General features: G+C 38.3%; 1 protein-coding gene across 2 annotated transcripts in view; it reads right to left on the bottom strand.

Annotated features, from left to right (window-relative positions):
• Window positions 1-16,010, bottom strand: part of FNDC4 (fibronectin type III domain containing 4) — a 1,069,876-nt gene that overhangs the window by 385,666 nt on the left and 668,200 nt on the right. For both annotated transcript variants that reach the window (XM_044062790.1, XM_044062789.1), the window contains exon 4: window positions 2,044-2,067. In XM_044062790.1, coding sequence (XP_043918725.1) covers window positions 2,044-2,067 — 24 coding nt within the window. The remainder of the gene's footprint in view (window positions 1-2,043; window positions 2,068-16,010) is intronic.

The raw sequence follows: 16,010 nt of genomic DNA, 5'->3' as shown, positions 1-16,010 counted from the left end.
AACTTATTCATTTTTTGAGGTTACATAAGTTTAGAAGACGAAGAGAAGTTAGAATGTGAGGATCATAATGGTCTCCAAACTAGTAAGGACATGCCTCCACTTCAGGGGGTTATGCATCCAGGTCCTGAATAACTTTACTATAGGGCATATCTCCCTTAAACTGGACTTAGGCTCATAAATTAGTACTAGGCAAACTGTCCTTGTGTGCCATTTTAAGCCTAGCCAATTACCCCATGTGAGAATCCAACCCTGCACCTTGTGTCTTTAAGGTAAGCACCTTAACCATTATACTAACTTCCAAACAAAAATAAACACCTCTGCCAAGTTTTGGACCCAGGCTCCCTCTTACCTACAGCCCACTGCATTAAGCCACCATGTCACACAGATCTTGTAGAAAGTTGTTCCTTTGTTGCTGCAGAAAGGAGAATAATTTGAGTCAGACCATGCTATGGAGTTTTTATAACAGACTAAAGCATCAGTACAACAAAAGCTAGACAGTTGCCCACTTTGAAAGCCACAGACAAGGTCTCAGCAATGTCCTAATTGAGCCCAGGCTCAAGTACATCCTCATGTTTTTATAGTTTTTTTGTCTAGCTTTGAGTTGAATTCCCATTGTAGCAGAGGAATGCACTCTTTAATCAATTATTCTAATGCATTTTACTTTTTCAAATGGTGGGGGAATGCTGTAGTGAGAGAAAACTGTAATTAACTAAAGAGATCACACAGAAGTGAGCTTTTTCAGATGCTTGGTAAGAGTCTCTTTTCTTTCATGCATGGACTTGTAAAGGAAATCCCCATTCTTGTGGCCTTTTTCCAGAGTCAGGATGTTCTTTGACTGTATGAACAGCAAAAGGTCACTTTACCTGTCTGGGACTGTTGAGGAAATCCTAAAAGAGGAGTTAAAGGCACACTTTCAAGAATTAGGACAGTTGCCTGGGTTTCTTGCAGGCTCCAGCAAATGTATTAGGAGTTGGTCAGTACTGGCATCTCAGGAAAGGTGAATATCACAAATTCATCTCCACCAATCCCCTAGTCTTCCTGTGAGGAACAGGACAGAGACAGGCTTAAATCCTCACTTGCTGAGGCTGAATTCAGGATGTACAGAGACAGGAAGGATGACTTAGCACCATATTTGCCTGTCTAAGCACTTGGCCTTGACCTAGCCACATAAGGTCTAATCTATGGTTTAGCTTTAAACTATGACAGTTGCTATAGGCAGTAAAATCCTACTGGTCTGCAGCTCTCAGTGTGCCACCTTTTTGGATGCGTTGTATGCCAAAAGATTGTTTTCCTTAAGACCATGACAAGTACCAGTGTTGGATTTCTGAAATCTGTTGCAGTTTTTTTAAATTATGTTTTTTACGTTTCTCCCAAGTACAGCACAGTTAAGGCAAGCACAGCTGATATTTGATTATTCATTGCCCACATAAATCATTTTTTATGAAGCATGGCAATGCAGACACCTCACAGACTACAGCAAGGATTGTGTTCCAGACTTTGTGAGCAGTGTTACATCATGGTGTGCATCAAAACAGGGACACACACCCCAGCACAAGATCTTATAGAACTTTCTTGAATGCTGATTAGTAATCATGAAGAATCCAAGTACTCAGCAAAAAAGCAGGGTCCTTGATGTTTAATCTTTGCCTTTCCCTTTTATGTTCAGTATTCTAGCTCTATGCAGTGCATACGCTGTCCCAACATATTGCCTATAAAAATGTCTCATAGCGTGCAAAAAGTAAATAAAAGAACTATGACAACTAAGCATACACCTATTCTGAAATTATAGACACTGCTGCTAAAATTGTAATCTGGATAACTAACTATTAATTGCCATACTGGCTGGTACTTTTCTAAATCTGAATTCTCTGTAAAATACTTTACAATGTAGTAATTTCATTCCATTTACACATTACCTCAGTGCATAAAAATGTGAAACTGAAAAATATAAGCTTTTAAAAGAAAAACAAATGTAAACTACACATGGCAACACAGTTTTGAAAGTGAAAAAATAAAAAGCAGAGCATATGTTACAAGACTTACCTCCATACTCCACATTCAGAAAACCTGAAATACAAAATACAAAAGCAGAAGTAAAACTAGTGAACATGTTAATGTTTGTATGCATTAAACATCTAGTTAACTGCATTCATTTTAGCATATTTATCCACAGAATGATAAAATTAATATATTAAGCTTTATAATATTAACGATTCATGTGCAGCTTTTTACAATGCATAGATAATGATGAAAATGCAAACTTAGGTTCGTAGGTTCATAGGAGGTTACTAGGCTAGCGGTTTTAGAGCCTTCATAAGCCTAGCCATGTGAATCCCAAGTATCTCCATTTGTTCTTTTTGGATAGTTTGCAGAATGAATTTATAAACAGAGTGGGTCTATGATCAACACCGGCTACCACTATCCATGAGGGACATGGGTGCCACCCCAGGGGCCAATTTGTGGTCTCCCATCCAATTATCTAGGTTGTGTTTGAATAGGGTCAGTGAGGATCTCTGTTTTACATGAAAAAGAAGTCTATTCCAGAGACTCTAGGAGACATATCTGTCTCTCCAGCATGTTCTGTTAATTTCACAAGCTAGGGAGAGATCCCCAGAATGAGTGACTCTTGTGTCATTTGACTTGCAGAAGTGCAGCATTTCCATTAGGGCAGGGTCAGAAATTGCCCTATAGGCAAGGCACAAGTCACCTCTCAATAGCCTATAAGATACAGAGTAAAGTGACAGGGCTATCAGCCTGTCTATATAGGTCATGGTTTGGAGTCCCTGTATTTTCTTAGTGAGAAACCTCTGAGGTATCTCCAGCTGCTGCAGGTGTCTAGTGAGGTACATGCAAGAGGGTGCATTATACTTTATTAGTTGTCTGAAGAGGGGTGAGTACAGTGGAGTTACAACATCTCTTGACCCGGATGCTATGCCCTTGATTATGAGGTGCACTACATAGAAAGCTTTCCTTACCAATGTGGAAACTTGGTGGTCAAAGTTCAGATTGCTATCAACCTCTGTTCCAATGTCTCACACCACTGAGTTGGAATTCAGGGAGGTGCTGTCAATACTGTAATTTTTAAGGAATTATATTTTGCCACAGGGAATAATAATAATGCATTTTATGCATTCAGATTTAGACCATGACTTTTGCATAAATCATTTGCTTGCATTAGCCCTTCTTGTAATATGTTGACATCATTCGGGGACTCAATGATTGCTCCCAGTTTGCAATCATCAGCGAACTCGGTGAGCCAGAGGTTGTCTACTTTGGCCTGGACTGCTGAAAAATAGATACCAGACAGTAAGAGGCCCAGCACAGACCCTTGTGGTATGCCACTGGTTATGGGTCTATTGGTGGAGGTGGAGTCACCAAGGAGTCACCAATCTTGACAGAGTGTGTTCTGTTGGTGAGCCAAATGGCTACCCATCTAGGAATGCAAGGGTTTATCCCTAGCTGGGAGAGTTTCTCAATTATGCCAGAGTGAGGAATTATGTCTAAAGCTTTGTTAATGTTGAGATAAGATGTGTGTACTGTCTTACCTTCATCCATGGCTTTGGTGACATTCTCAATGAAATCTACTAGGTTTAATAACCATGGTCTACCCTTAATGAAGCTAAACTGAGTTGGGTCCAGGTTTTGGAGTTTGCCTATATCCTTGTTGATAAGGTCCATGATAATTCCTTCCATGGCCTTGCAGATAAGACTGCTTAGACTTATGGGTCTGTAGTTCCAAGGGTCAGTTGATAGTCTCCCTTTGTGCAGGGAGATTATTGTTGCTGTTCTCCATTTTGCAGGAACATAGCCAGTTCTCAAGCTATAATTAAAGAGAATGCCAAGTGGGTCTGCTAGGTCTTGTTTTAGATTGTTAAGTAAACAACCTGGGATATTATTTGGTCCCATTGAGGCAGAGATGACCTATTCTCTAGATATATTAGGCAGGGGGCTGGTGTCAGGTATGCTTTGAGATATGGTAGGTGGGGATAGAGGGGTGAAGTTTGCACTGAATTTGTCAGCTAGCAGGTTGACAATTTCTTCTGGTGTAGTATGAGTTATCCCATCTACAACCAGTTCAGCACATAGCTGGCCATTCCCTTTTAGTCTTTGGACATAGTTAAAGAATGTATTGTGATTATCCTTGGCTAGGAATGTGAGTTTAGTTTCATAATTTGCTTTAAAAGACTTTACAAAATTTCTGATTTTCTTGTTTAGGTTTAGGAGGGAACTCTTTCTCTACAGAGTGATATCTCTCTTGCTTTTGGGCAACAGTTTCTTCCTCTTGTTATACAATCTATTTATACCTGAAGTCCACCATGGTGACTTGTTTTTATGGAAAGACCTGGTTTTGATCCGGTCAGGTACAGCAGAGTTTATGCATTCACTTAAGTGTTTGTACAGAGCATTTGCATACACTTCTCCATCGTGATCACTGATGTCTGTGATTGCAGGAGGTATGAAGCTTTTTATACCATTGCTTATTAGGCTGTAGTTAGCTTTGGTAAAGTTTTTTATAACTTTTGTTCCTGCAAGGGTGTCAGTTCCAGCAATTACTTCAAACGAGACTGATTTGTGGTCTGACCTAGCCAGGGAGGACATCACGCATGGGGAAGTACAGTGACCACCCCCCCCCATGCTGGTGAGTACTATGTCCAGAAAATTAGAGCCCATAGTGAGGGTGCAGGTTATCTGTTCAGAGCGCTTGTGTTAACAAAGTCCAGGAATCTCTGGGCGAGTGTGTTTTTGCTCATGTATGTCCTCCAGTCAATGGAAGGATAGTTGAAATCTTCCATGGCTAATGTGTTGGGCTGTATAGTTAAGAGATTCTAGTAAATCGAGGTAGATGGTATGCTTATCCTGGTTCTTAGTAGGGGATCTATAACAAGCAATGACGTGGTATGCTACTTTCCCAATAGTTAGTTGGATATGGAGTAGTTCGTGAGAGTTGTACTGTTTGACCAGTCTCAACATGTATTTGGTTTTAATGAAGATGGATACACCTCCACTGTTGGTTCCTTCATGCTCATTTTAAGGTCTGAATGTGTGGAAAGCATTGTAGCCTTGCACAGCTAGGGTGCTCTTGGTATCCCTGAACCATGTCTTAGTTACTGCACAGACATCAACATCCTCCATAGTGAGGAGTGCTTCCATGGAGTGCAGTTTCTTGTTTATACTCCTAACATTAAGCACGATGACCCTGAGTTTATCTCAATTAAATTCTGTTACATTGGAAAATTTGTTGTTTTGACATTGCCTAAAATGTCACTATGGGGGAGGCAAGGGTCTTTGCCAGTATCCATAAGGCTAGGTGGACAGGTGCAGACCATCTGTAGCAAAGCAGCAAGGTCTGTCTACCATATCCTCCCAGGCTGACAAATACTGAATCCCCCTGGACTGACACCAGAAGATAAGCCAATTATTGAAGTCAATCATTCTTTGTTTATACTGTGGCATCATCCTGGGTGAGGGCAGGATACTGCTTAGGGATAGGTACATACCTGTCTGGGACACATAATCAGTGAGTTCTGTCATGTCTCACTTCATATATTCCACAGAGGTATATTTCAAGTCATTCACACCAACATGTACTACTACAGAGACATAATGGTACTTGTTACTGAAAGACTTGAGTGTATGCTTGATTTTCTGGATCCTGGTACCTGATAGGCAGCTGACTGTGACCTTCTTGTCCAGTCTGGTGAGGGGGACATCTGTGTGTCTCACTATGGAGTCACCTATGACCAAGACATTTGATGTGTTTTGCCTTAGGGGTTTATTTGTTGTGACACAGGTATGTGTGTTGATGTGTGTAGTGGTTTCTTTTTACTTGGTGAGTGTGGGTGTCATGTGTTTTGGAGTTCTATGTTCTTTTGGTAGGCTTTTAGTGAGCACCTCCGCATATGTGTGTTTATGTGTTGTGATCTTATTTTGTGTGAGAGGTGAGGTTTGTGTGAGTGGTGAAGAGTATGGGCTGACAACCTTTTTGATGTCTAGTTTGTTTTTACATGAGAAAATTGACCCCATTTCCACAGTGTATTTGCATCTCTCACATAGGGTGCTAGTTTGCTTTAGGAGTAAATGATTTTTAGTATACAGGAAGCAATTGCTACATTGCCTAAAGATGCCCATATCAATCAAGTTGGCAGGAGAAATGATGGGAAACTGCCCATCCATGGTGCCAGGATTTTTCTGAATGTGGTATTTGGGAAGGAAATGGGCTAGCTGGACTTAGGACTTTGGCTTAACTAATGGGCTAGTTTGACATGGAGCAGCAAATGCAGTAGATGTATCATAGGTTGTGGATGATAAGCATGAAAATGCTGCTTAGAGAGCAACTGAGTTGCCCTTTGCTCAGTAGGGAAGCTTGGGGGGGGGGGGTTCTACTGGAAGGTCTCTAGGGAAAAATAATGTTCCCTGGCATTTGCATCTATACAGGGCACTGTTAAACCCTTTGTGCAGTGCCCAGCAATGGGCAAGTTCAAGGCTTACATACAGGCAAATTTAAACAGTTTTAAACACAACTACCAATTAGAAAGCCCCAAACTGAACCTTCTCCAACAGTCCCCAACTCAGATAGGTGCCGAGCTACACACTTCCACCTTAATGTAAGGAGGCTGATTTAAGAGCACAGTGATACCAAACAGTCTAGATGCAGCAGGTCTGAATCTAGCCTATGGTATGTATGCAAGGAAATACAATTTCTAGATAGTAAAGTGTAGGGGAGAGTCACTTCAAGGTCAAAGTGAGAGTTCTTGTTAGTATACTATTATATGACCTGCAGTGGTACAACCCTCTGCACAAACTGGCAGCTCTTCAAACAGCTATGAACAATGGGAGACTATGGAAAGCATTTCCTTTGGAGAGGTTTGTTTATATGCAAATGTGGGGAACCAAGAAAACCTTTTATAAAGTTAAACCCTCAGGCCAATCAGATAAAAACACAATAAGCTATCGACCAGTAGTTCCCACCTTGGATGGTTTGAACTTGAATTTAGCTATCTTCTCCCACCAGAGTGCAAAAGAACCCTCTAAAATGTAAAACAAACTGGTTTTGAGCTCAAGTGCAGTAACAAATGATTTGCAACCGCAGTCAGGAATTCCTGCAATAGCAGGAATCTTGGAAATAAGTTCACTAACCCAGAGAAATATTCACAACACAAAAAACTTTGCAAAACTTAGAAATGTTTTGGCAGACTCAAGAGAATTTTGCCAAACTCAGAACAGGTTTTGCAGTATCAGAGAAGGTTAGGAAAATATCAGAGTACTATTAAAACAACCTAAGAACAGTAGAGTAACAAACAGATGGAGTTTCTTTAATAAGCGCAGGCTGAAAAACAGTGATAAATTCAACAAAATCAATAAATGCACTGCGAAGTGTTAAATATCATTGAAACAGTTAGAGCAAGTGCAAAAAAATATACTTATATCAGCTTTGTAGACTAGATGGGTTTAGAAGCAATACAAGTCTTGTAATTACAGGTATCCATGCCAATATGCAGATAAGAGCAGAATATTTCCAGAACATTAGCATTCTGATGATGAAAGCAAATCAGAAATATCTGCTAAACTAGAAGACCATTAGAAACATAGGAGGAATGAAAAAACAAAAACATTGGATGTCTTTTGCAGAGGGGTGGAACAAAGGACAAAGAAGTTGCTGGGAAAAACACCAAAATTTTAACATGACAGCATTTAATGTTTTATGTTCAGTTTTTGCAGGCTTTATCAGCACTTATATATAAAAAGCTAACAGGAACAATTGTGTATGTATTTCTCAGGAGTGACTTCACATTAAAATATTCCTTCTGTCCCTGTGCTCACATAATTGCAACCAAGTTTTATGCTATGATGCCTGCATAGGGTAACCTATTGGTGGATGAAGACTGAACTCTCAAGCTTCATTTGCCTGAAGTTCCATCTGCTGAGGATAGGAGTTCCCCTACAGGAAATCACTGTCGGGGAGTTCTGTCAGCACTGATGCCCATTTTTGAGAATTTCCCCGTCTCTGAGTTGGTATAGCTGTGGAGTAGGTGTACATAAGTTCAGGAGATGGGGTGGGGGGCTTGACCTCAATATAAGGGGTGCTTGCCCCCCTGCAAAAAAAAAAAAAAAAAAACACCTAAGCAGTGTTTTTTTTGTCCTTTTTTGGGTGGGAGATTCTGTTCAGGGATTCTGAGCCTCAACATATATCTAATATTATAAAAGTCACGTCTTGTTACTCATGGGCATGAAAGCTTGTATCACATTTTGCTGTGTTAAAAGTCAGTTGTTAATTCAACTCAACTACTGTAGAAATGTCCCTGTATAAGGGCAGACACCCCATGGATCCAGGGAACTATAGATCCATTAGCTTTACAAGTCTTATCTGTAACACAATGAAGCACATCATCACCAATCTCATAAATTCTGATTATCTAAAACCTATTAAGCAAGATCCATGGTGATTCAGCTTTCTAAAGGACAAGTACTGTCTGATGAATCTTGCCAGGTTCTTTGATAAGGTCATTCAGGCAGTCAAAAGTAGTTGTACCATACATGCTGCCTACCTTGATCTGACCAAGGCATTTGATACTATACAACATAATGAAGTTGTTTATAAATTGAATACCTTAAAAATAAATTCCTACATGGTAAGATGGATTGCCAAATCTATTAAGGACAGAGCACACATTGTCTGATTGGCTGATGCCATCCAAGCTAGATGGAAGTGAAAAGGTGACCAGTGGTGTCCCTAGGGATATGTGTTGGGTCCTCTTCTGTTTGGCAGCTATCCTTTAGACCTACAAGCTTATAACAGTGATGTCTATTTTACAAAATTTGCTGATGACTGCATTTTATGTGTGGTTAGCACATTCCCTTCGGATGTGTATGCTCTCCTAAACAAACTAACTAAAGTCAGTTTCTATTGCATAGCAAAAGTGCTCCAAATAAGTGCCAAGAAATGCATCATCATCCACTTTGGGAAGCAGACATACTTTCTAAATTATTGCATTAAAAGTATGCTTTTACCATGCTAATCAGAGATCTGGGCACATGAGTTGGCAAATCCTACTCCTTTGACCATCATGTGGGTACAAAGGTTAGAAAATCCTTCAACATTTTGCAACTAATTGCAAAGAGTATCTCTTCTAAAGCCAAGGAAGTCACTATCCCTCTGCTTTCTCCCTCATTTAGACCTATTATTAAATATAATGCACCTTTTGGCATGCTAGACATATTTAAAAATGCTCAATAAATGGCATGGTTATCTAACAAAAGGTTTTCTGTTCTTCAAAACCTTAGCTAGCAGAAAAGAATGAAGTCTTTATCCTTACACTCAGCGTCATAGAGGTTCTTGAGGGGAGTCCTGTGCCTAGCTTACATGCCTTTTTCGGTTATTCTCCTTTTCCTTTACAAGTCAAATTGTGCTGCCAGCATCAGAACCCATCACCTAAACTTTAATCAGGAAATAAATATAATTAGTTGGTGAGATAATCTCATCATCCAGTGCCCCCTTGCTCCAATGAAAACCCCCCCCCCTGCATGTCAAGCAATGCCATTCCCTGTCATCTGTCAAGCATAGCTTGGAGGTGTCCTTAAAATTATACCTTGTCTCACAAGTATCACCCCCCTTGCAAAAAACTGTAGGGCCGTAGGTGGGTATTGGCAAGATGTGAATGGTTTCCAGTCTGACATGTCTTGTATATCCTATGCTCAAATGTTTTACTTCTGTAGTGCTGGCATTTTGTTGGCTTAACTTGCCTGGCTGGCTACTTTTCTATTTTTTTATTAGAATGTGGCGTAAAACAGAATTTACAATCTTAATGAGCATCTCAACTGCAGTGCTGGTTTAGAGGTTTACTTTAGTTGCAATATCGTAGAATTAGGAACTACCCAGAACATTTCATTAATCCGCATCTAAAATAAAAACAGAAGAAAAACTATATCATTTCAAGACTCCTTTTTATAATTTCTAACAGGATTTCTAGACATAATAGAAAATGGGAAGATGTTTTGCCACACCTTAACTAGCATGTAAACAGATGTCCGCAAAGTTGTTGAAACATCCAGTATCATAACATTAAGACAAATGATAAAGAGGAAAATAAAATAATTGTGCAAAAATGTCATATAAAACCATATAAATATTCTTGTGACACCTCAGATATTATGTATAGCATAGAAAAATAAATAATTGCTTAATACTGTCTTATTCTAGCATATAAACCCTTTAGGAATAGAAGTAATATCATATTAGACAAAAGTTGAATAATACACTATACACTGCTTATGAGCATGTAATGCTAGCCAACCTCTGGACATTGCTTGACCATGTAGGTCTCATAACAAAGGTATTAAGAGTAGCAATAGCTTGAATAAAAAAAAAAAAAAAAAAACACCTAAAAGATCATTTCTCAGCCACCAGTCTTCCTGGGGTCCAGATTGTGTAACTATTTTTTAAAACTAAGTACATATAGTTTCAGTTGCTAGGCAGGGCTGTCCAGTGTTTAAACAAGAAACCCATAAATGAGGCACATATTACTCTTGTCCAAATTAGGCGGGATGCTAAGAAGCCAAAATTCAGGAGAATCTTTATCTGGCAGATGCTAACTTGTGGCCTAGATTATAGCTTCTAAGATAGCTAACCACTTCTGCTTTAATAACAACGACAACAAATCATGTCTATACTTTTCTGAGAGTCAGCTAGCAGAAAATTGATATGTATTTTTTATCGTTATGTTGTAATGTATTACCTTGTAAGCACCTTCAATTTCAGTAGGCAACTAATAGAAACATAGTCATTCAGACCTGGCCAAACACTGGCGTTAAATAATAATTACTAGAAAAGTTTACCGTTCTCTAACAGATGTGGCCATGGGCCTCCCTTTTCAATGGCATTTAGCTTCTCAATGATGGTGAATCTAAAAGAATGTCCTGGGTACTCGAGAGTATGCCTTGCTAAAGCATTGTTTTCTTTTTTCTTTTTGATGTCATTGGTATGTTATCTTACTCTCTCCTTGAGTTTAAGCTCAGTTTTGCCAGTATAGTAACCAGGACAATGCTCTCAAAGTTCAATGTAAACACCACCAAATGTTTGATAGTTATATAACCCTTTTGGTTTAAAACTGGCGTTTTTAATCTTGCACGTTTCACCAGTCAAAATGTAAGTACAAATTGAACATCAGTCACACTAATTCATTCTGAAATTCTTATTCACAGAATTACAATTGCTGGTATTTAACCTCTCCAGGATGGTTTTCAAATTACACCCTCTTTTAAAAATTACACTTGATTTTTCACCCACTTTCAACCCCACACTCCTATCATCCTTTAATATAACCCATTTTTTTACAAGAATGTTTTTAATGGTATAACTGTCAATGCTATATGATGTGATCAAAGAGTCTCTGAATGTGTTGTTACTATCATATAAAGGATACGGAACTTCAGTAGAACAAACCATTGAATCAGAATAAGTTGAATCAACACAAATGGGGACTGCAAGTTCATCGTGTGTATTGACATTCATTTGAAAATGTAATAATAGAACGTAAAACCCCTTTTCTTAATTATCTTGTACATTATTTCATTAATAAATAAGCTTGGTTAAACTCTTGCCAAAAACATACCCTTAACTATATCACATTCATCTAAGAAATTATCAAAATTAGAGGCCCTCCATGCTGAAATTACAAACTTGCCTTTTACTACTTCTCGGTTTTTGGCTATGAAAATGAGCACTCGTTTAATGGAGGTGAGCATTTAAGAATGTGGATTTACGAACAATTTGTGATGTGTAGGAACTATTTTGCCTATCTTTACAAAGTCAAATGTCAAGATAAGCTATACTAGTATCATCAAATTCATGAGTGAACTTCAAAAAATGGTGGCATTATTAATAAATTCAAGAAACCTGCTCAACCTTTCATTATACCTGTCCCAAGTGATAAAAATATTGCCCAGGAGCCATGTATACAGTTTGCAATACTTCATGTAACCGGATGGGAATAAATATTTTTTCTCCTACTGTATCATCACAATGTTTGCTAACAAGCTACCACAAGTTGAACCCATAGCAATTCCCGATTTTTGCAAAAAGTATTTCCTTTCAAATGTTAAAAAATTATTTAACAACATCTCAAGTAAACTCTCATATGTATTAATTTTCTGTTGAGGTAACACCTTGTCATGTAAATATTCAACAACCACAATAGCCCCGTATCATGGAAAATCACAATATAAAGATTTTGAATGTCATTGGTGACAAACACAGTTTTATCACTGTACTTGAGTCTATTAATCTTTTTCAAGAAGTCCCAGGAGTCCCTACAAATCTAGGTCTCCAGCACTACTAAATGTTTAAATTTTTCATCTATGAAGGTAGCTGTAGGGTGGGTGATAGAACCTCTGGCATCCACAATAGTTCTCATGGGGGGGGGGGGCTGATGTAATTTTTGGGATGCCGAAGATTTTTGGTAGAATGGGAAACACAGGGCTTAAAAAGTTAAGCTTGTTGTGGTCAGTTTGACATTTGATGAACATGTTTAGTTCACATCTAAACTTCCTATATGCAAAGTTTGGTTCATTTAAAGATGAATTAACATAAGTCCTATCTGATAACAAATTAAACATATTGCCTGAATAATATTCCTTTGTCATACTCACAAGGCCACCCCCCATCTGGTTTCATGATTCTTATATCATGCTTAGCTAGATCGTTAAGTAACTCCTTATCACCAACAGTTAAATTACCAATTTTGTTTCTATGCTTATGATTATTACTGAATCCAAGAACTTTCTGTAAATCAATCTCACACATTTTTTCAAACGAAGCAATAGTGGGGTAAATGGATGGATTGTAGGTGATAGAAAATTTAAGCATACGTATGGCATCAGACATATTATCAAATAACACATTAAAGTTCAATTGCCTTGTGAATTGTTTAAGGTCCATAATAGTCATTACTACATTTGCATGTTTAGCTGAAACAAATGATAAAACCCTATGAAAATAAATCTCCACACTGAGTGTCAATAGAGTATGGAGAAAAATTATAGATTTTAAAATCACATTTTTCATTTGTAATAATTTTATAGATATTACCTTTGGCTTGTACAGAGTTCACATTTTCAATTAATTCCATCTCTTGATTCCTCTGCCATTGATTCTGCCAGTATGATTGACCCCTCACTGGGGGCTACTCTTGTGGTGTCAGATTCCATTGGTTGTAATTATGAATCAACTTTGCTTTTATCCTTTCCAAACACTGAGATTGTTGATGTTGCAGTTGATGTTGATGACCATCTAAAGGGAACTCTGAGTTTTCATAGTTTCCATTTGATGGATGGTGAATAACTGAAATGCCATATGTATTATGCCTAGTGTTGTTTGAGATGTTTTGGTTAAATCTACTAACCCAATTCAGTGAGTCAGGGGGTGTAAGATACGTTGTGTGACTGGCGTATTCATGCCTATCTCTCTCTTCAAATGTTTTACTTTCCTGTTTTTTATTATCTGAATCTGTTTATCAATACTGGTGAAAATGAGACAATAATCATATTTAAACTGGTCAAACAACAAACAGTGAATTATCACATTATCTAAAGCAGTAACCTCAGTCTCAAGTTCATCAATAAATTTACAGTTCTATTTAATCAATAATTCCATATATTCCACACTGTGACAAATGACCATTTTCAAAAGGTCGTGGTGACACACAGTCAGCTGCAAACCAGAAGAACACTAATGTGCCATGAGCTGAGATATTTATCTCAATATTACCTAATCTGGATTTTAATTATGCATGTACACTTCTGTGACTAGCAAACAAGCAGAGGGGATAATAGATGACCTTGACTCTTCTGGCGATAAGATCCAATTTCTGGTATTATATGCCTTTGCTATTGTGCATAACAGTATATAACTCATAATAAACTCTTTTCAGAATTCAAAAGATAAACTTCCACTCTAATAACTAATGAGTTGAAGACTTTTTTTAAATCAATCAAAATTGCCATGCAGCAAATGGATGGAGAATTGTAAATTCACTCCTGGTGTACTGCCCATGTCCCTCATGGACAGAGGCAGTCTGTAATATAACTCAGGGCTCCAACTCCCCAGAAACAGTCTACCCCAATACTACCCCATCCCATATCTGGAGAATTAAAATATAATATTGTCATATCCTGAGTATTATTAGCTAGGCTTGTAAAGGCTCTTGTGCCATTAGCCCAGTAATCACTTATGAACCTCTGAATCTATTTATAAGAGTTTTTTGCTATTTGCTCATTTTGCATTATGGACTCATATGAAATAGTTTTTGGTTCATGTTTGGACACCATCAATGGTATGTGTGTCCTTATTTGTGTTCCAAGCATTAGTTATGAATGGATTACTCCTGTAGTTTTAAGACTAGGTTTGCTAAATATTGAACACCTATTGGGCTGGCTATATGCAGTTGTACACAGTTTTTATCAACCAATTTCCAACATTTTAATGATGACTATACCTTCATTGAAACTACATCAAATCTTCACTATCCTAAGTCTAATGGATTTGCTAAGAGAATGGTCCAAACTGTTAAAAACATCCTGATACAACCAGATTCTCACACAGCTCTCATGTCTTACTATGCTGCTCTCCTCTTTGCTACAGGGGTAATCCCTTCATAACCAATGCTTGGAATACAAATAAGGACACACACACCAATGATGGTGTCCAAACCTGAACCAAAAACTATTCCATATGAGTCCATAATGCAAAATGACCAAATAGCAAAAAACTCATATAAATAGGTTCAGAGGTTCATAAGTGATTATTGCACTAATGGTACAAGAGCCTCAACAAGTCTAGCCAACAATATCCAGGATATAACAACATTATATTTCAATTCCCCAGCTATGGGATGGGGTAGTATCAGGGTACTCAGTTTCTGTGAAGTTGGAGCCCTGAGTTATTTTAAAGACTGCCTCTATCCATAACGGACATGGGAAGTACCCTGGGAGTGAATTTACAATTCCCCATCCATTTATCCAAATTCTTTTTGAAGGGAGTGAGGGGTGGGTTTGTTTTACGAAGATGGAAAGTTTATTCCATAGACGAGATAACCTTTGAGGCACAAATCTGCAAGTTCTGTTATTGTCACAAATAAAATTTCAGGTCCATGGAACATGTAAGCTTCATATAATTCTTTGCGACTATGTAACATTTTCATCAGAGCTGGATCAGAGAATGCCTCATAGGTCAGGCATAAGTGCCTTGTCAATAAATGACATGAGACAGAGTAAGGGGATTAGGCCTTTAGTCATTCTGCAGAAGTCATGTGTCTTATGCTTTGTATTTTTTAGTGAGAAACCTTTGGAGCTGCTCCAGTTGATGTAATTGCCTGGTTAGGTACATACAGAAGGGAGCATTGTACTTGATAATGGGTCTGATGAGGGCCGAGTACAATGGCACTATGATTTCCTTTGACCTTGATGGCATGCCTTTACTCATAAGATGAATCACACAGAAAGATTTCCTCACTGCTGTAGTTACCTGGTTGTGATAGTTTAGGATACTATGTATCTTGTGTTCCTAGTTCCCTCAGCACTGGGTTTACATTTAGAGGTGAGCTATCAATATTATAATTTGTAGGGACATCTGATTTGCAGAAGGGTATGATTACACATATTTTAGCATTTAGACTCAGACCATGGTTTTGGCACCAATAGTTTGTCATTTTTAGGCTTGTTTGTAAGATGCCAAGATCATTTGGGGATTCAGTAATTGCTCTCAGCTTACAGTCATCAGCATGCTTGGTGAGTCAGAGGCCCCCAGTATTGGCCTTAACTTCAGAGAAGTATATCCCAAACAGGTGGGGTTCCAACACTGAGCCATGTGGGACACCACTAGTAACAGGTATCTTATCAGAAGTGGATTCACCTATCTGGACAACATGTGCCCTGTCAGAGATTCAGCTGGCTATCCATCTGATGATGTTGGGGTTTATGACTAACTCAGTAAGTTTACCTTTAATCTCTGAGTGGGA

This window comes from Protopterus annectens, chromosome 2.part1, assembly GCF_019279795.1.
Source record: "Protopterus annectens isolate FY-2018-M chromosome 2.part1, PAN1.0, whole genome shotgun sequence".
NCBI lineage: Eukaryota > Metazoa > Chordata > Ceratodontiformes > Protopteridae > Protopterus > Protopterus annectens.
Note: the sequence above shows the minus strand (reverse complement) of the source record. Positions and strands in the feature narration are given on the sequence as shown.